Below are 19289 nucleotides of genomic sequence, written 5' to 3' on the forward strand. Positions count from 1 at the left end.
CATGAAAGCAAAATCTGGGTCAAGATATAGAACAGTTTCAGCACTGCAGAGGCTTCATGAGGAGAGTTCTGAGCAAGGGAGGGTCAGAGTCACCCCTATTTAAAGGCAGATAGTGATAGAGGTAACGGTAGGTTCCATGTGAGCCCACAAAATGCACTTACGCCCTCCCAGGAAGATAGAGAGTTTGTCCCAGTTAGGTGGCATCTGTGTGTAAGTCTTGAAAGATGAGTAAGGTTTGTTGCAGTGAGCAGGGACCGACCGAAGGTGTCACAGGCAGAGGGAACAGTGTGTGTGCAGACCAGGTGGTGGGAAAGCGCCTCAGTGTGTAGAGAGCTATAGAAAGCACTATGTTGCTGGGATTAAAAAAAAAAAAAAAGTGGGGGGGGGGGATTTGGAGCCAGGAAAGAAGCTACAGAGGTGGTGAGGAGAGAGAGAGAGAGGCAAGAGCCCATGAAGGGTTTTGAACACCATCCCAAGTGCCCAAGAAAGGGCTGTGAGCAGGGAAAGGGCAGAATCAATGATGGGTGGGGGACAGAGCTTCGATCCTGCACAGGGGATGAATACGAAGTGAGGCTGGAGGCAGGAGGCAGGAGGTGGGGAGAAGGCTAGAGCCGTGGTCCAGGTGGCAGAGGACGAAGCCTGAGCTGCACTGGGGATGTGGATGGAAAGAAGGGGAAGGGCAGAGAGGCAGAGTGGGAAGGATGGAGACAGAGACTGATGGCTGTGAAGGAGGATGAAAAACGAAAGGGCAAGGACAGCACGAGGGTCTGACCCAGTGACTGGTAAGACAGTGAAGCATCTCCAAAACAGGAACCCAGGAGGAGGAGTGGGTTTGGGGGAACACCCAGCCCCTGTGGGATGGGGTGAGTGTCAGGGTTCCAAGATGTGGCTGGAGCCCTCAGCCTTGAACCCACAGTCTGGAGATGGGGGTGTAGGTGTTATTCCCTGTGGATGGTGATTGACGTTTGGGGGAATTGCTGAAATTTCCTGGGGAAAAGAGAGGGGAGAGGGGAAGACTTCCAGGCACCATTTCATGAAAAGCCTCAAACGCTAGTCAAGACATCTAGAGAAGGAGTAAGGTATGGAAGGAGCGCAGGCCAAGACCCAACCACCAGGCCCTCCAGCCAAAAGCCTGTAAGGCTCCTCCCAGGGTTGTGAGTTTCAAAGAGCCAATGCGGATGCAATATTTACAGGAGTGCCCGGCATATGGTAACTGCACATAACTTTAATCCCATTTCTCCATGAGAGTTATGGAAAGGTCTAGACTTTACAGATTTGGGTTCCAGTTACCCTTCTGTCCTTTACTGTCGCTGATAACTTGGGGGAATTACTCTTGACTTTTAGAGTCTTATTTGTGAAATTTGGCCAACCCGGGTTGGTGTTGAGGAGTATAGTTATTCATTCATTATTCAGTATTTCTGAATCAGAGGTGCAGCCCCACCCCTGCAGTCTAAGGGCCAATTAGGGCGCGGTCCGCCTCCCAGAAATAAATTGTAGGAGAGCTTGCCAGTTACCAAGCGCCAGCCCCGCCCCCTTCCCCGCGAGCCCACGCTCCCAGCCCCGCCCTCTTGTGTAGGCCAATCAACGCGCGGTCCGCACGAGCCGCGCCCCCGGGACGCGCCTCAGAGACGTCAGTGCAGCTGAACGAGTAGGTTGCCATGGTTACCATTGACGGTTGGGATGAAGGGTCGGCCAAGCCGCCGGTGGGAGAGACGGGAACAGAGATAGAAACAGAGACAGATCGTGATTAGCTGCTGCTTCGCTTCACCTGAGCCCGCACCCTGTGCCTGTGGAGCCTCACGCCTGGTACCCTCTGCTGTCTCCTCCCGCCCCAACGTGGCGCCCTGATGATCTCCCGGGAAGGGCGCAGTCAGAAAACCCTGAACAAACTTCGGGAAGCTGCTGCTAGAGAGGCAGAAACCCGTCTCCAACAAAAGCGCTTTGCTTCGCGGGTGCTGTGATGTTTCCTCATGGTGTATCTGGATTAATCCTCAGATGAGGGGGGAAAAAGGCTGAGATTAAGCGGTCCTTCCCATACCACACAGCTAGGTTTGGGGGATCTAGGTCTTGAATGGCAGGTACCTCTTCACACCAGAGCCCCCGATCTTTCCACTGCGCCCAAACAGAAGTCAGGAAGTGATGGGAGAGCGGAAATAAGGAGAAAATGAGAACTGGAAGAAGGTGAGACGGAAACAACAGAGGAAAGAAAAGACATGAGGGAATCAGGCAGAGAAAAAAGAAAGTGATGTAGAATGGAAGGAAGAGTTTTAGAAGCAGAAAGAAGAGTAGAGAGACGATGCAAAGGGTTAGCAAACCAGGAGGGTGAAAAAAGACATGTGCTCGCTTCGGCAGCACATATACTAAAATTGGAACGATGCAGAGAAGATTAGCATGGCCCCTGCGCAAGGATGACACGCAAATTCGTGAAGCGTTCCATTAAAAAAAAAAGACAGACAGAAGTACAGAGACTCAGAGAAGGCGAACTGATACACAGAGAGTGACAGAGGCCTAGATAAGAGAAGGGGGCAGAGACTCAGAGGGAAACACAAAGGGACAGAAACCCAGAGAGGAGGACAGAGACCCGTGGGTGGGGAGAGACAGAGGCACAGAGAGGAGGGGACAGAGCTGGGGCATGGAGGGAGGGCAGAGCAGAAATCCAGAGGGAGAGGGTGGTTGGAAAAATGATATAAACAAACAATCAACAAAAAAAAAAAGTGGGGAGAGCAAAGAGAGAGTGAACCGGGGAAGAGGTCCGCTGGAGTAGCGACGCAAGCCCCGCCCCCAGACCCCGCGCGAGCACCCGGAGGGCGCAGGAAGGAGGCGCAGACCCGAGGCATTCGGGAGGATCTTTATTGAGGTTGGGCGGGCACCGCGCTCAGGGCGCGTCCAGCACCAGCAGCTTGTGCATGTACGAGTTCAGCCAGTGGCGGCGCTCGAGGGCGGCCAGCAGCCGCGCGCGCTCCCGGAAGGCCGCGTCGTCAGCCAACGCCAGGCTCCGCCGCGACAGCGGGGTGGCGGGGCCCTCCCGGGCCCGCCCGGGGGGGCGGAGGCTGCCAGGAGACCAAGAGATGCGGTTACCGCGGGTCCAGGCCCCGCCAGCCGCCGCCTGTACCCCCGCCCCCCGCGGTCTAATTCGAAGCCCTGTCCCTGCACCGTCCTGTGGAGTGGCTCGCTGTCTGTCCTCAGTCCCCCGTCTCTCTCTGTGTGGGTCTCTGTCTCTCTGCTCACCGGGCTCGAAGCTTCCTGAGTACGGAGACCGAGTCTGATGCATGTGTCCACCCCCAGCGCTCAGCGCACGACCTGGCACACACTGAGAACCCAGTAAACTTTGCTCAAGCAATGAATCCGCCGCTGCTTGTTGGACTCCTTTCAAATCTCCCAACGCCATTCTCTGAATCTTCTTGTATCTCTTTCTCGGGCTGATTCCCTGTCCACACTCCACCTCTCTCCACCCCTAGTCTCTGGTCCTCCTCTCTCTAGAGTCTCTGTGCGCCTTTCTCTTTGGGTCTATTCCCACCTCTCGGAACCCCCGCCCCTCCCTGGGAGTCGGAAGTCGGGGCGACGCAGGTACCTGAGGACCCCCGCAGGGGGCAGGGCGACTCCTGAGGCAGTGTGGTCGCCCCAGGGCACAAGCAGCAGAATCAGCAGCAGCAGCCGCCGCACTCGGGGGCTCCTGGGCACCTGGCGGGTCTCCATCACCTGTGGAAAGACACGGAAGAGCTCAGTGAGGCCCACGTCCTGGCCCAGAACCCCGGACCCCACCACCCACCCACCTCCTGCGCCCGGTTGCAGGGCCCGATACCGCGCAGTGGGCTCGGACAGCGAGGCTTCGGCCCCCTTATATCGCCTCCACAGCCCCCGCAGCGGGCAGTGACGCAGACCAGGGGGCTGGGGGCGCAGGGTCAGCCCCTCCACCAGGCTCATTAGGAGCCGCCAGCAGTAATGAGGAGCCAGGAGTGGGGGCCCTGCCTCTGCCTTGGCAGCCACCAACTAATTGGGACCAGGAGCTGGGACCCGAGGGGAAGCAGGAGGGGGAGAGACAGACAGACAGAGAAGTGGACACGGGAGGTGTGTCACAGGGATAAAAATAGAGACCAGCAGAGGGACCATCAGAGCAGAAGCCAGAGACACAGAGAAAGAGACAGGGAAAGCAACAGAAGAGGGACTGATGGAGAGAAGCAGAGACACGTAGATGAAGTAACCATGAGATGGAAGGACAAAGACAGAGTGACAGAGGAAAGGACAGAGAGGAAGAAAGGGAGCAACAGAGGAAGAAGGAAAGAAAGGGGGAACAGGGAAGAAGACAAAGAGCCAGCTAGAGATGGAGGGTGGAGGGAGGAGGCTCTGAGAACGACAGGAGATGGAAGGACAGCCAGCCCGGACAGGGATGCCCAGAGATGAATCCGGGCGGGAGAGAACCAGAAAGATAGAGTGGGAGATAGAGGGCAGGGAAGGGAAGGCAGAAGAAGGCAAAGGGTATGGGGCGGGGGGGGGCAGGGAGGAAGGCTGGTAAAATGATGAGCAAAATCAGGAGTCAGAAAAACCGCAAAGAGGGGAAAGAGACAAGAGTGACCCCGTGCATCGGTTTAAGCCTTCTTGGGGAGGAGTTTGGAGGTGCTGTAAAGGCCCAGTCCTCTCACACTGGCTCTTAAGAGGGTGCTTTCTACACAGTGGGGAGGTAGGCCAAGGTTGGGAAGTCCCAAAGGGCGTCAGCCATCTGGGTATCTGAATGGCAAGACATGGGAACCTGGACTCCTAGTTCTCCCAGGCAGGAGAGGCCTGGGAACCAGGATTCCTGGATCTGAGGGGAGGGACCTGGAGGCCCAGACTCCTGGGTCTTGAAGTAAAAGGGCACCAGGGACCTAGGCTCTTGGGTTCGCATGTAGGAGACACAAGATGGCCTGGACGCCTGGTTTCAAAGAAAAGATAGCTTGGTTGGGCCACATCCCTCCCCTGGATAGATGATCCAGGCCCTAACTCCCTTCCCCATTCCAGAAACAATGTTCTTTATCTCTGTCCCTTTAAGAGAACAAGCCTGTCGCCAGGCTCCCAGGCTCCCCAGGGAGGGGGTCAGGTGCGTCATCTGCGCCCCTGGGACCCTACCTCCTGCTGCCCCGCCCAGAGCCATTCTGCAACATTCACCCATCTCTGCATCCAGCTCTGCTCACCTGCTGTTATCTTGGACCCCACTGAGCAGGTAAGAGACCCCAGGCCCCAAGTGACCCTGTCCTATCCAGGTATCTGCCGCCTCCACCTCCCACTGGGCACAGACCTAGGTGTCTCTGCCTCAGACCAGTCCTGAGAGTCTGGGATCTCAGCTCCATCGCCAATAAACAGAGGGACTAGAACAGTCCTGCCCCACAGCTCTCTCCTCTTGAAGGCTAAGGAATCCAGAACCCTCCACGCCTATCTGTGGAGGACCCAAGACTCGGACTCCGAGTTCCAAGTCCCCTAGAGTTCGATACTCCTGTTTCCTTTCTCCCCCGTTATCCAGCCTTCCCCCCCCCCACTTCAAAATTCTAGGCGTGTGAACCTTCAGGCCTCTTCTCTCTAAAGAACCAGGAATTTAGACCCACAGTGCCCTCCACCCTCTGGAAACAGGGAGTCTGAACCCCCAGCAACCTTCTCCCCCAGATCCTAGGAATCTCCCTTCTCCCTCAGATCCAGGCATTTGGGCCCCCAACCCCCAGCCATTCCTTCTGAGCCTGCTTTAGCGTAAACAACTGTGCCCTGATGGTGTCCCTGGAGCCCTCAGAGAGGAAGGGATCCTGCATCTCCTTGGAGGTCTACATCCTCTGAAATAGAAGTTGAGGAGGTGTGAGGGCTTGGAGACGTGTCATTCTTTCCCAATTTTTCTGCCCCCCACCCCCTGCCTCGGGGAAATACATAAGGAAATTAACTACGACTCCCAAGAAGCCCCGCGCCTCAGTCTCCCTTAGCTACTGCACAGCCTTCAGGGCTTTGCAGTTAGGTCCTCCTCTCCCAGGCGCGGAGCTGGGCGGGATCACGGCCCACCTGGGGACCAGTGGGCGTGGCCTCCAGGCAGGGGCGGGGGCGGGGGTTCCCAGGAGGCTTCCAACTTTAACCCCTTCCTTCCTGCTTCCCCGCAGCTATAGGCGTCTCCCAGAGCCATGAAATCCCTCTGCCCCATCCTCTTCGTCCTCATCTTCCTCCTCGCCAGGCTGGGTTCCAAGGCTGACCCTTCGGCCTCACCGCTTACAGGCTCCGACCTCCCTGAGATGGGCCACCCTTCTCAGACCCCCCCTCCTGCTTCTGAGAATTCCACTGGAGACCAGCCTAACCCAGATTCCCCCGTGGCTACTTATCCTGAGCCCTCCAAAATACCTCATGCAGTTTCCCCTGAACCCTCCCGCCCTGACTTCCCTGAGACTCCCAACCATGACCTCCAAGAAAGCCCACACCCAGAGTCTCCTGAGACTCCTACATCTAACTCACTCAACACCTCAATATCGGACTCCCTGGAGACCCCCCAAATTAACCCCTCCAAAATAACACATCCAGAACCTTCTGCGGCCCCCAAACCTGACCCAACTGATATCCCACACCCAGAATCTCCTGAGACCCTCAAACCTAGTCCCTCCAAAACTTCACACCCAGAATTTCCTGAAACCCCAAACCCTGACCCTACACAAACTCCACACCAAGAATCCCCAGAGATTCCCAAACTTAACTCTATCGAAGTCTCACGTGCAGAAGTCCCTGAGACGCCAAATCCTGACCCCACCAAGAGCCTTCACCCCAAAACTCCAGAAACCCCAAACCCTGACACCACTGAAACCCCCCACTCTGAATCCCTCCAGACCCTGTATCCTGACTCTACTGAAAGCCCCCACCCAGAATCCCATGTAACCAGCAGCCCCAACCCCACTGAAATTCCCCAGACAGAATCCCCCACAACCCACTACCAAGATGCAACAGAGAACCCCATGACCTCGGACCCTGAGATCTCCGCCAGTCTTCACTCAGAAACCACTACACCTTTCAAGGACGAAGCACCAGCTGCCCTAAATGAGCTGCCCCTGAAGCCCAAAGCAGAAACCCCTGCAGTCACCCAGCCTGACTCCCTTAAATTGCCCACCTCACAGTCTCCTGGCACAGTTGAGTTGAAGGCCTCCCAGGACCCTAGCCCTAAAGAGCCTGACGCCCTTCTTCCCTCAGCCCGGATTGCGGGCCCCCCTGCTCCTCCAGGGTCCCCCCGTCAGTTGGCCCCTGCCACTCCGCGGGTCCCCCAGCGGCGCAGCCGAGGTGAGAGAGTCAACACTATCATCGTGGTGGAACGAGTGGAGGAGACCGGTGAGGGGCCAGGACCCGGACTCCCGGGTCCGAGGGAAGAAGGGGCTGGAGGCCAGGACTCCTGGGTCTCGGAGAGGTCGGGCTGGGGACCTGGCTCCTAAGTTTAAGGCGGGAGGGCGCTGAGGACGGGTATGTTGGGACTGAGGAAAGAGGGGGGTCTCAGGAAGAAGGGGGCTAGGGGTTTAGATTGCTCAATTCCTGGCCCCTCGTCCTTCAGGTGTGACCCTGGTGGGGCGCCCCCGGGGCGCGGCGGGAGGGGCCCTCTGCCTATTCCTCGCGGGGATCGGCCTGCTGATCGGCATTTTCCTGCTGCTGTGGTGTCTCTACCGCCGGGCGGCTCGACACCGGCCCTTCGCACATCACCGGCTTCCAAACGACGGAGATGAACCTGGTGAGCGACCCTTACAGCGACGGCACGCTCCCTTAACCTGGTTTCGCCTGCCAAAAAGTACAGGTCCTCCATCCTAGATCCCTAGAAGCGCCGACCCCTCTCCATGATCCTGCCCCCAAATCTCCGAAATTACACACACACACACACACACACACACACACACACACACGCACACACACGTCCAGCGCCGCCCCCAGCCCAGCTGGGAATTGCAGCGGGCTGGGAGCCAAGGGTCCCTACAAGCCCCGCCTCTTCCCCCTCCCTGGGCGGGGCCGGAGCCCCGCATTCCCCGCCCCCCCTGCGGGCCCCGCCCCTGCTACGCGGATGCCACGCCTCCTCTTCCATTTGGGGAATGGGGCGCCCGCCCTTTAATTTGAAAACCCGGTTCTAAAGAACAGTCGTAATCCTCTCTCCCGCCTTCTCACTGGCCCGCGGCACAGTGAGGGGACAGGCCCCTTGTCTGCCTGGGGATGACTTCGCCCCTTCGCTCCCACAGTTATGCATTTGGAAGCCCCGAAGGACCCCTACGACCTCTACTTTTACGCGCCGGATGCCTGGGTCCCTTCACACATCGCCACCAAACAGCCGCCGCCCACCCCCCCGCTGCCGCCCAAGCTGCCCCCGCCGCCCTGCGGGAGGCGCCCCCAGAGCCTGGAGCCGCTCTCCCCCGCCACGCTCCCCAACAACTTCGTGTGAGCCCCGCTCGCGTCCCGCCAGACCTGCGCCATCCCCAGGCCGAGGAAGGACCCAGAGGTCCTGACCTCCTGGCATGCTTTGCTACCTAGTAGTCCTCCTGGATAGGAAGTCCCACCCACAGAGAAGCTTTCGCTGTGACCGGAGAACACCGTCTTGAGTGCGGCCGAATAAATCAACTGATCCCAAAGCTAGACCCGTGCTCTGGCCTGAGTCCTGGGAGAGGAGGGGGCTGGGACCCTAGGATACCGGGTCTGAGAGAGGAGGGAGCTGGGGGGCCAGACTCCTGTGACTGCCAAGGCCAAGGACGACTGAGTGTGAACACCAAAGCATTTTATTGGGAGTGGGGCAGGGCAGGATTCACAGTCACAGAGACAGACACAAAGACACAACCCTGCTCCGGGGAAAAACACCCCTCTCCCCCAGCCCCATTCCGTTTCCTGGGATTCTGTGACTTCTCCTGCATAGGTTCCCCAAATTCTAAGCCGAAAGAGGGGAGTCTGAGAGGGGAAGGATCCCAGGTTCTGAGTCATTTAGCCCCTGAGGGACACAACAAATGGCCACTGAGAAAATGAGGGTAGTTTGAAACCACCCAGGAGAATAAAGTGCAAGGAACTGGGGGAAGAGGGGCATCTTGAAACCACCATGGGGAAGTTCAGTGATGGTGGCTTCACACCGTTGAGTGGATGGACTTGAGCAGCCACTATTTAGACCTGAAAACGTGTCAGAAAAAGTGCATGGGGGTGGAGAGAGGCATCGTGTTAAAACCGCCATCTTGTTTACCTAGACATTGTGCTAAGCTAGGGAGGTCTTGGGGAATTTGGTGCTTCAGCAGAACCTGCTGGTGGAGGGAGGGGGTGAAGGGGGGAGGGGGGCTTGAAACCGCCATTTTCCCTCAGAAACGCTGGTGAGAATCAATCCCTAGAATGGCGGGGATGGGCGATTGGTTAACCCAACCTGGAAAATGCAAAATGGAATCGGGAGAGGTTGGGAACTTCTAGAGGAAGATCTTCAGTTTTTCTGAAAGGAGAGGAAGGCTGAGTGATCTCAGGGCTTAACCCGAGAGAGTCCCAGGGGTTAAAGAGAAGGTGGTGGGGAGGGTGCCTCAAAACCACAAGAGAGAGTCAAAGATTGAACTGTCCATTCAAATAAAGCCCTGAAAGGAGAGATTTGAAACCACTGAGGCAGAACAAGTGGAGAAGGAAACCTTTAGGGGAATTTGGGTATCCTTGAAACTGCCAGTCTGCAGCTTCACTACCCCTGAGAGGCAATTGGGAAGGGAAGAGGATTTGACAGCACTGGGGAAGAGGGCGAGTGCTTCTTAGGCCTGCAGCAGGACAGAGAGGACTGGGGTTCCTTGACAGTCACTCCGGCCAGTGACGTGTGGAATGGAGGTCCTGGAAACTGCCATTCAGTGGGAGGCACATGGTCAGTAGTCCCGGACAGGGGGTGGGGGTCTTGGGGGCTGAACTGTGCTGTGTGTGGCCCCATAAGAAGGAGGGGGAGCAGGGGGTGCCCCGGGGGGTTCAGCCTCATCCTCCATTTCGCTTTCGTCACTGCCAGCCAGCTGGTCGTGGCCAACGAAGCCACACTTCTCTTCGCTCATCTCCTCAGGCTCCGCCCACGGCTGCTTCTCTCCAGAAGCGAAGACCCCGTAGAAGATGACACCCCCATAGTGCACCAGGGAGGCGATTAGGAATACGTACTGCCACTCTTCCCGAGTCTGTGGGGGGGGGGGGGGTGACAATGGAGAGGTGAGGTCAGAGGACAGAGAAACAGGAGGGGGAGAGAGAAGGCGGGGGGGGGGGGGGCGGGGGGGAGGACGGGCAGAGAAAGGGAGACAAGGATCCAGAGAGAAGCGGAAAGACCCAGGAGAGGGCAGGGAATGGAGCCCGGAGAGGTTGTCGCACGTCAGGAAGGTGCCATACACAAACCCGGAGGGCGAGTGGGTCAGAGCCAGTGCACGGACCTTGTGCTTAGTCATGGCACCCACGATGATGGGGCACACCATGCCTGACAACGTGCCCACGCCGTTGGAGATGCCCATGAGGATGCTGGCGTAGCGCGGGGCGATGTCCAGGTGGTTCACGTTGAACCCTGGCGAGGCAACCCAGAAGGCGTCACTCTGACTCAGTGAATCTCACTCAGAGGGACTCCTACCGAGCCGCCCCACCTCCCACGTCCCCCCCCCCCCCCCCCCCCGCCGCCCACCCCGGCTCTTTCCAGACCACCTTTTGCGAGGCTGGAAGGTCCCCTATCCTGAGCCAGTGAGTTCCCTACAGAGCTGTCCAGAATCCGCCAAGCTGCGGATCCGCGGTTCTCACCAGAGATGGCGAAGCCGCTGAAGCCCACGGCGAGGACCAGGAAGGAGATGGCCACGCCCTTGGAGTGCGAGTAGCCGACCACCAGCAGCAGCGTGGCTTCCATGCCGAAGCCTACGGAGGGCCGGAGGGCCGTCTCATCTGAGCCTCGGCCTCCCCACACCGCCTCTCCAGCCTGTTCCCGCCCCAGTCCGGCCGCCTCCATGCCGGTCCCTGGCTTTGTGCAGCCCGCCTCGTCCCTCATTCCGCCCGCGCCCGCCCTAACCAAACCCTCACCTCCCTGGTCCTCAACCAGGTGTACGGGGGCCAGCACCTCCCACCCCAGCTGGGTCCTCCGTGGCCCCACGCCCCGACTAGGCCACGCCCTAAAGACTCAGCTCCAGGCCCCTGCATAGTCACACGCGCCAGCCCCTGCCACCAGGTGGGCCCTGAGACTGCAGCCAGGGGTTCCGTTCCATCCACGCCCTCCTTCGCCCGCGCCGGGACGTTTTGGACACGCCCCTGGCCCCACCTCCACCCTCACCTGGTTCCGCCCCGCCCAGGCGGTCCCAGACCCGGCTCGGGGCCCCGCCCCACTCACCTCCACAGTTCATCAACTTGCGCACGTTAGTCGTGGACATGATGCGGCGGCTCCTCAGGAAGTCCGCGATCTGGCCGCCGATGGGCACGATGATGGTCATGACCAGATGGGGCAACGCTGACACCAGGCCCACCTGCACCAGCGAGCGCACAGAGCGAGGGCTCAGGGGCTGCTGGCCGGACATCTCCACCCGGTTAGTGCTCCACTGGCTCCTTCCTGTCCCTCGTTCCAACCTCTTGGGATCCGGGCCCGGTTGCTTCATCTCCCCCCGCTGCGCCCCCTGCTTTCCCCTCCTGGGCCCAACCTTGCTGATCTCGAAGCCGAACACCTCTTCGAAGTAGGCGGGCTGGGAGATAAGGAGCAGGTAGAACGTCCAACTGCGGCAGAAGTTAGCCACGATGATGGCGTAGACTGGCATGGAAGTAAAGAAGCGCCGCCAGGGTGTGTTAAACTTCTGGGGGTGGGGGGAGAAGAGCGGCCGCTAAGATCGAGACCAGGGCTGGGAGCTCTGCGTGTCCCTTCAGGGACCCTATTATAGTCCCACAGAGACCCAGGTCTCCCGACTTCACTAAAACCTCTGGGGACGCAGGGGCACCAGCTTGACCACGTCCCTGTGGGGACCTTGGCATCCTAGCCTCACAGTGACACTTCAGAGATGCAGGCGTCCCGACTGTACGGTGTCCCTCAGGTTCGCAGGTGTGCGGACCCCATGATGACCCTCAGGGACCCATAAATGTGAGCCCAGGAGTCTCTTCCCATTTCCATTATGCCCCCTAATTCTAGCCTCACTCACCCGTCTAAGCAACCCACCCCCCACACTCGAATCCCGCCTCTGCCGGTTTAACTACGTCTCATACTGGTTCTGTCCACCTAGCAACCTAGCCCTGCCCTCAGCACCTGCTGATCCTTTCTTCCCCGGGCTTTAACCCCGCCTCCTAGGTTCTAGCCCCGCCCACTGTGCGTCCCCATCCTGTCTCCTCTGAGAGTCTACAGCAACCCAACACGATCTACACTCTACACTCCGTGCAGGTTCGAAGCCCCCTCTTCTCCTGCCTCCCTGCCTGGATATCTCTTCTTGCCCCACCGCTCCCCCGCCCCACAGGCTTGGGCCCGGACCGTGACCGGGTTCATGAGTTTGGCGCTCTCGCCGATGGCGTCCTCGATGTACTTGCGCTCCTCTTCCGAAATGCTGGGGTGCAGAGCCGGGGACTCGTAGGAGACGAGCAGCCAGAACAGGTACCAAAAGATCCCGAAGCTGCCTGGGGGGATCAGGAGGGGGACGGAAGCGAGGCGATGACCGGCCTCGCTCCGCCCCAGCGCCACCCGGACCCAGGCTCCGGACCCTCACCGTAGACGTAGAACACAGAGCTCCATCCTGAGTACTGCACCAGGACCCCGGCGAGAGGCATCGCGACCACCGCCCCAGCATAGGAACCTAAGGGGGAGGGTGCAACATGTAGAAGAGGCTCATCTATCCTCAGATCCGGGAATGTGGACTTCCAGCCCCTGCTTTTCTGGGACACAGAAGTACAGGCCACAGCCCCTCCTCCCTCAGACCCGCAAGTCTGGATCCCAGCCCCTTCCTCTCACCGCAGAAGGCTGTTGTTGCCAAGCGACTCCGCTCTAGGGGCGGGGCCCATTTGCTCCAGATCCCGTGGCAGGCGGGGTACGTGACCCCCTAGGAAGGAGAAAACCAAAGTCAACGAGAAGAGGCGGAGTCAGAACAGGCACAGGGTCATGTGGGGCAGGGCTTTACCTCTACCAACCCCTGCAGGATCCTCACGAAGATGACACAGCCATAGTGGACTCGGGCAGCCGAGGGGATCAGCATGTTTAGAGTGGATGTAGCCACAATAGCAAAGCCGAAAACCCTGGTGGGAAGAGTCCGTAGTACGAGAATAGGGTCCAGCTCTCCCGCCAAAGCTAGGATTCTGCTCTTTCTGCCCACGGCGGGCCAGGCCTTGTGTTCTCCAAGACCCCCGGCTCCCACCTCTGTCTCACCTTCCACAATCGCAAGCCCCGCCTTCCTCCAAGACCCCGCCCCTAAAGTAGGCTCCTCCCATTTCCCCCGTCAGCCCCTAAATGCCAGGCCACACCCACTAAGTCCGCCCACACAACTGTAGTTCCCGCCCACTTCGAGACCCCAGCCCTGTACCTGTTGGCTGCGAATTTCTGGCAAATAAATCCTCCGGGAATCTGGGTGACAATGTAGCCCCAGAAAAAGGAGCCGTGTATGAGGCCAACAGTCTCTGGATCCCAGTTAAATTGAGCTTTCTGCGGGCCAAAAGGCACGTCAAACGAGCTGTTCCGCCCCCAGGCTCTGCCCCTCCACCAATCAGCACAGACAGATTTAGTCCCTCAGCCAATCAGCAACAGGGATTCCCCTCTCGCGCCAAAACACCTGCCAATCAGAATTCAAGCCGTCCTCCTCCCAACTCTGCTCGGGGTGGGCTTCCAGGGGCTGCTCTTGCCCTAGCAACGGGGCCTGCTGCTGCCTAGAAGCCTTCGCTGTCTCAGTGCCCCAGCTTTGACTGTCTAGGGGCGCATAAATGGGGTGGGGACTCTTTCTCCACTTACGCCTCTTAACCAACCTACGAACTGTTTGCGGGGTGACTGGGTGGGGTCTGGCCTGGGACCGGAAGTAGCCAAAGGGGCGGCCTGACTGGAAGGGAGCAAGAGGCGAGGCAGGCAGGCCAATGCCTAAATCAGGAGTTTTTCCTAGGGCACGGGCACGATCTACACCGGAATTAAAATAGGAAGGATGTCTGGGGCGCCTGGGTGGCTCTGTCTGGTAAACGTCTGACTTTGGCTCAGGTCATGATCTCACGGTTCGTGGGTTCGAGCCCCATATCAGGCTCTGTGCTCAGAGCCTGGAGCCTGCTTCGGATTCGGTATGTCTCTCTCTCTCTCTGCCCCTCACCCACTCATGCTCTGTCTCTCAAAATAAATGGGTTTTTTTTTTAGATTTTTTTTTTAAAAATAGGGAGGAAGTCTGAGATGAAGCGGGCTTTAGGTAAGGGCCGGACTCAACGAAGTGGGATTTAGCAGCGACTGAACTTCAGAAACGCCAGGATCAAAACTCAGGGTGGAGCCTGCCATGGGGCTGGGATTAAGTTGTGACACTGGTGACAGGCATGGATGGCAGGTGGAGCAAAGTTGCTAGGAGGCCCAAAATGGGGCAGGGGCAAAACACGTAGGGAACCCAATGCTGGCGCAAAGTCTACACTGAGAAAAATAGGGGCGGAGCTTCATTTAACTGGGGGCAGGGCTTAGGAAGAGGAGACCCCCTAGAGCAGAGGGGAGGCGTAGGGGACGCACAGATGGGCGGGGCTACTCTGGCTGCGGTAGGAAGGGGCTGAGCCAGGATTGCTCGTGGACGAACGTGACGTCAGCAGGGGGCGTGGGCAGGGCCAGGTGGGCCGGCGTGCCGGGGCACGCCCCTGAACTACCTGCACCACCACGTGGCCCCCGCGGTGGGTCGTGCTGTTGTTGACCATGGAGACGATGGCCACGCCCAGGTTGCAGCGGATCCCAAAGCTGATGCAGAAGCCCAGACCGCTCATGATGGCGATAATGTAGCGGCGAGGGAGACCGAAACAGGTGCAGTCCACTACCGGCGGATCCCGGGTCTGCGTCGTCACCGGGCGCCCGTCCGCACTCAGCTCTAGCGTCTCTGCACCTTCCTGCCGCTTCTCCAGAAGGCTGCGGGGCAGCGAGAATCAAAGACTCGTAAGTCCAGGCCCCCGGCCCCCTCCTCCCCATGAGTCCAGTGCAAAGCCTCCTGCTTTTCAAGATCCACGATTCTAAGCCCGCACTCCCTCCTTCCCCAAGAGTCTGCCCCTAACTCCCTTCGCCCCCCCCCCATCCAGGAATCTGGACCCCCCCTCTCTCCATCCCCCACAGACCATGAATTCACACTGCCAGCTCCCTTCTCTCGCAGACTCAGATATGGGGGTCCTCAGTTTCCTTCCCCCCCAGCCCTGTTATCTCTTGACTCAGGAGTTTTAGACCCCAGAGTACGCTTCGTGATCCAAGAACCTGTGCCCCCAGCCCCCACCCTAAGGCCCAGAGATTCTCCAGCCCCCTCTTCCAGATATGAGTCTATTTGAGGAAGCAAAAAGCGCTAAGGAGATGCTTCAGCAAAGGTGTCAAAAGAACAGATGCTTCTCAGCCACGTCTGCTATATATACCGACCCCCTCCTCTCCTGCCCCCTGCGGCATGCCCTTCCCTGCTTCCAGGCCCCAGGTGTGGGGCTGACATCCAGCTGACTCCCTTCAGACACCGGAAGCCCATTCCCTGAGGGTGGGGAGAAGTCAGGGTCCCTGGAATCCAGCAGCCCAGCCAGACATCCCTGGGGAACCTTGAGTTCAGGCTGTCTGCTAGGGGGTAGGGAGGGGGAGTGGCGGGTGGTGTCCTGGCAAGGGACAGATGGCCCTGGTAGGGGGATTGGCTCAGTCCCCAGTGTGGCTCTCGCCCCCGCCCGTTCTGGAATTGAGTCTGTGATGATGGATAGGGTATTTGGAGAACCACCTCAAACCCAGAGAGAGGCTGCAGGGAAAGAGAGGTGCCCTGAGACAGGGTGTCCAAAAGGAGGGCGACAGAGATGGGGTGGGGGTGGGCAGAGGCTGAAACAAAGAGGGTCAGGAACACAGAAGGAGAGACAGAGACCCAGAGAGAAAAGGGAGAACAGACCAAAGACCCTGAGAGGGAAGGGGACAGAACCTCAGAGATGGAGAAGGACAGCAACCCAAAAGAGAGGACACATAGATGCAGAGAAAGATGGAGAGACCAAGGGACTGAGGAGAAACAAGCTGGGGACGTGATTTGCGAGATGCGGCCCCTCTCTGAGGCGGGTACGCAGCCAGGGGATCGGGCTGGATCCCAGGAAGGGGCTAGAACAGATGGAGGCGAGGGAGACTGGGACGGGGGAGGAAAGAACAGCCAGACGGTCTGGGGGGAGGCGGGTGGAAGCGATGAGAGAACACAGCCACCCTCCCCATCCTAGAACTTAAGGAGGTTGGGGGGGGCAGCTAAGAAACGGGGTAGGAGAAAGAGACTGGGGGAGTGGACAGTACCCAGGAGGGACCAGGAAAGAGAGCCAGATTGGGGGGGGGGGCGGGGAATAGATGCCCCAGAATGTAAGCTCAGACTGGTAGAGACTGCCCCCACCCCGCATCAGCACCTGCCAGCCATAGCGAGTAGACTTTGACCCGGGTTACCATCAGAGGCTATTGGACCCTGAAACTCAGGATGTGATTGCAGCCCCTGAAATTTGATACCCGTTGTGGATACTCCAATGTGTCAGATAGATACCTGACCAAGGCTTTCTAAATGGGCTGCAGCGTGTGTGGGGGGGGGGGGGGGGAGGGTGTCAGTATCCCACATCTATAAAATGGGGACCAGGGTAGAATGTGAAGTTACAAGGAGGGAACTGCCAGGTGATACTGGTCATCTCAGGACAAGAGAACCAGGGTGCAGAGATGAAGTGACCCAAGTGATTCCCAGAAGACAAGAACAGAGAGGGGGAGGGCCTGGAGGGAGGTCCTCCTCCCCTTCCTGGGTGCCCGGAATGCCGCGCTTAGGAAGCAGTTCACCAAAATGAAGAAGGTGTCACAATCTCCCTCTCCCTGGGTCTCTGTCTTTGCTTCTCTCCGGTTCTCTGTCCGCTCCCCTGCTCTCGCAGGCCTCTGTCCCCTTCCCTAACCCTTGGTAGTCTCCTGCCATTGCACAACTAGGGAAACTGAGGTTCAGAAAGCAGAAGTAGCAGGTCCAAGGTCACACACCAGAGTGTGATGACGGGTTCTGAGCGTTCCCTGGCCCCTGCCATCGCCCCATCCAAGGCCTGGTTCTCAGAAAGGAGGCACCTTGGCTCCTGTCTCTCCTGCATTCCCCTCCCCCTGCCATGTCCTTGTCACAAGTCGCTCCGGGTGACCGTCTGTTTCCTGGTCTGAGGGAGTTCCCACCCACTCCAGGATCACTCATCTCGAGGAAACTGCAGCCTCCATCCCAGGCTTGGGAGGGGCTGGTCTGGGTTCGAATGACGGCATTTGTAATTAATCCATTGATTTTTTCCCCCCTTTTCGAACTGAGCCTCAGTTTCCCCAGCTTTGTCTAAAGGATTTAATGGAATCAGGGTGTTACGTCCAGTACAGGGCATTCTGCCTCTCCCCAGCCATCGAAGTAAAGCCCAGGGTTCAGCTGCAAAGCTCTTCTCAAACTCCAGCTCCTTGGTGACTGTCTTGGGGGCAGCTCTGAGCTCTGGGGTCTCTAGAGGTTCAGGAGGCAGCTCAGGGAGGTGAAGGTAAGACACAGACAGACTGAGAAGCCCAGACACACACGAGAAGCTGAGACGCAGGGGCTGAGGGAGGGGGCCTGAGCAACACATCCCTCCCACCACCACCCTCCTTCCAGCCCCCTCCATCAGCACGGCTCTCTCCCTCTCCTGACTTCGCACTGATGTATTTTGAGAAACTCGTGAAAGGAGGCGAGAAAAAGGGTGGGGAGGGGCTGGAAGATGGGGGAAAGAAGGGGTGAGGTTATCTCAGCTCCCCCGCCCCCCATTGCACCACCCTCCTGCCCCCTCCCTTCTGTCCAGCCTTATTCCCATCTTTCCAGTTACTAGAGGGTGGGGGAACTTTGGAGCTAGGAAGTGATCCGCAGCAAGGAGGATGGGTGTTCAGTCTTAGAGAAGGACTTGTATGGCCTAGGGAGAGGCACTGAGGGTCAACTAAAGACGGGGTCAGGGCCAAGGGGACAGGGTCCGAGGGAATGGCAGCAGGGGCATGGTCCTGATGAGGCCATCTCCTCCCCGCACTGTGGCCGGATATTTTTAGGCTTCTCCGCAGCTGAGTAATTTCTCTGACTTGGAGCCAGGGCTGGGGTTGGGGGTGAGAGATTTGGGTGGAGGTGTCCAGCAGACTGTCCTGGGGACACCCAGGTCACTGGGGTCATCTCCCTGGATGATGAGAAGTCCTTCTTAGCTCTAGTCTATATCCTTCGGGAAGTCCACCGTACCCCAGGGCCTAATTTTTGGCCTGCAACTTCTTTCCCCCTCAGAGACCCAGGATACCCTGGCTTCTCCTCCCAGCTTAGCTCTCCCCAAGGACAAGGACCAATGCGCCCCAATCCGCTTTAGCTTCAGATTAAACTCTCTGAGAGATGGACACTGAAAAAGACACAGGGAGATGGAGACACCCAGGGCAGGGGATAAAAACCCAGAGAGAGGGGGACAGACACCCAAAAGGAGAGGGTCAGAGACCCCAAGAGAGGGGAGCAGAGACCCCGAGAGAGGGGTTGATAGAGATCTGAGACCAGTGGCCAGAGACTCAGAGAGAGGGGGGGACAGAGACTTGCAGATAAAGGGAAATAGAGACTCAGAGAGGGGGCAAGATCCTAAGAAAGGAGGCAGAGTGAAGATAAGTGAACAGAGACCCAAAAGTGAGGAAGGGGGTCAGAGATCCAAAGAGAAGGAAAGAGGCAGTCCCAGGGGAAAGGGTAGAGTCTGGGGTGGGGTGGGACACGGAAAAATGAATGAGATGATGGACGAGACTGGACCAGGGAGAGCGGACTGTTGGAGGAGGGAGAAAATAGAACAGATGAGTGGAACCCCCATGCACGGGTATCGCTCGTCCAACTGTCCGTCTCTGTCCAGGTGGGAATGTGCGTCCTCCTCGGACCCTCGGGCTGTTCCCCACCCAGGACCCTCACCACGCTCACCGGTGCAGCCTCCCGAGGGCGCGACCCGCTAGCTTCCGAAACTCCTCCTGACGGAACTCCATGGTGGCTGCCCCTGCCGCCGGTCCCCCCCCGCCGATCCCCCCGCCCGCGGGCCCGGGCGGCCGCGTCCGGGTTCCCGGGGTCCGCCCCGGCCCGGCCGGCCCCGCAGCTCCGCTCGGGGGGAAGGAGGCTGCGTGTGCCGGCTGCCTAGGGGCTGTCAGTGGACTCAGCGTCGGGGGCGGGGCGGGCGGTGGTGATGCCCCGCCCATCCTC

At 58.7% G+C, this 19289-nt stretch overlaps 3 protein-coding genes and 1 non-coding gene across 4 annotated transcripts; 2 read left to right on the forward strand and 2 right to left on the reverse strand.

Annotated features, from left to right (window-relative positions):
- The first annotated feature begins 2336 nt into the window (after window positions 1–2336).
- Window positions 2337–2443, forward strand: LOC125153858 (U6 spliceosomal RNA). The gene has a single exon (XR_007147600.1). It is a non-coding gene; the product is annotated as a U6 spliceosomal RNA (small nuclear RNA).
- Window positions 2444–2726: 283 nt separating this feature from the next.
- Window positions 2727–3696, reverse strand: PTH2 (parathyroid hormone 2). Its single transcript, XM_047835333.1, has 2 exons — window positions 3572–3696; window positions 2727–3050 (listed from the first exon to the last, which is right to left on the reverse strand). The coding sequence occupies exons 1-2, from the start codon at window positions 3694–3696 to the stop codon at window positions 2876–2878; spliced, it is 300 nt and encodes a 99-aa protein (XP_047691289.1). The 3' UTR covers window positions 2727–2875.
- A 2435-nt stretch (window positions 3697–6131) lies between these two features.
- On the forward strand, window positions 6132–8401 carry GFY (golgi associated olfactory signaling regulator). Its single transcript, XM_047836683.1, has 3 exons — window positions 6132–7314; window positions 7532–7705; window positions 8202–8401. The coding sequence occupies exons 1-3, from the start codon at window positions 6132–6134 to the stop codon at window positions 8399–8401; spliced, it is 1557 nt and encodes a 518-aa protein (XP_047692639.1).
- A 315-nt stretch (window positions 8402–8716) lies between these two features.
- On the reverse strand, window positions 8717–19158 carry SLC17A7 (solute carrier family 17 member 7). The gene is made up of 12 exons (XM_047834160.1): window positions 19017–19158; window positions 14749–15001; window positions 13455–13573; window positions 13056–13170; window positions 12890–12977; window positions 12648–12734; window positions 12416–12558; window positions 11604–11753; window positions 11300–11432; window positions 10723–10833; window positions 10368–10495; window positions 8717–10121 (listed from the first exon to the last, which is right to left on the reverse strand). Exons 1-12 carry the CDS (start codon window positions 19076–19078, stop codon window positions 9828–9830), a joined length of 1683 nt encoding a protein of 560 aa, XP_047690116.1. The 5' UTR covers window positions 19079–19158; the 3' UTR covers window positions 8717–9827.
- Between the last annotated feature and the right edge of the window lie 131 nt (window positions 19159–19289).

The sequence above is a fragment of the Prionailurus viverrinus genome, chromosome E2, assembly GCF_022837055.1.
Source record: "Prionailurus viverrinus isolate Anna chromosome E2, UM_Priviv_1.0, whole genome shotgun sequence".
In the NCBI taxonomy this organism is placed as follows: Eukaryota; Metazoa; Chordata; class Mammalia; order Carnivora; family Felidae; genus Prionailurus; species Prionailurus viverrinus.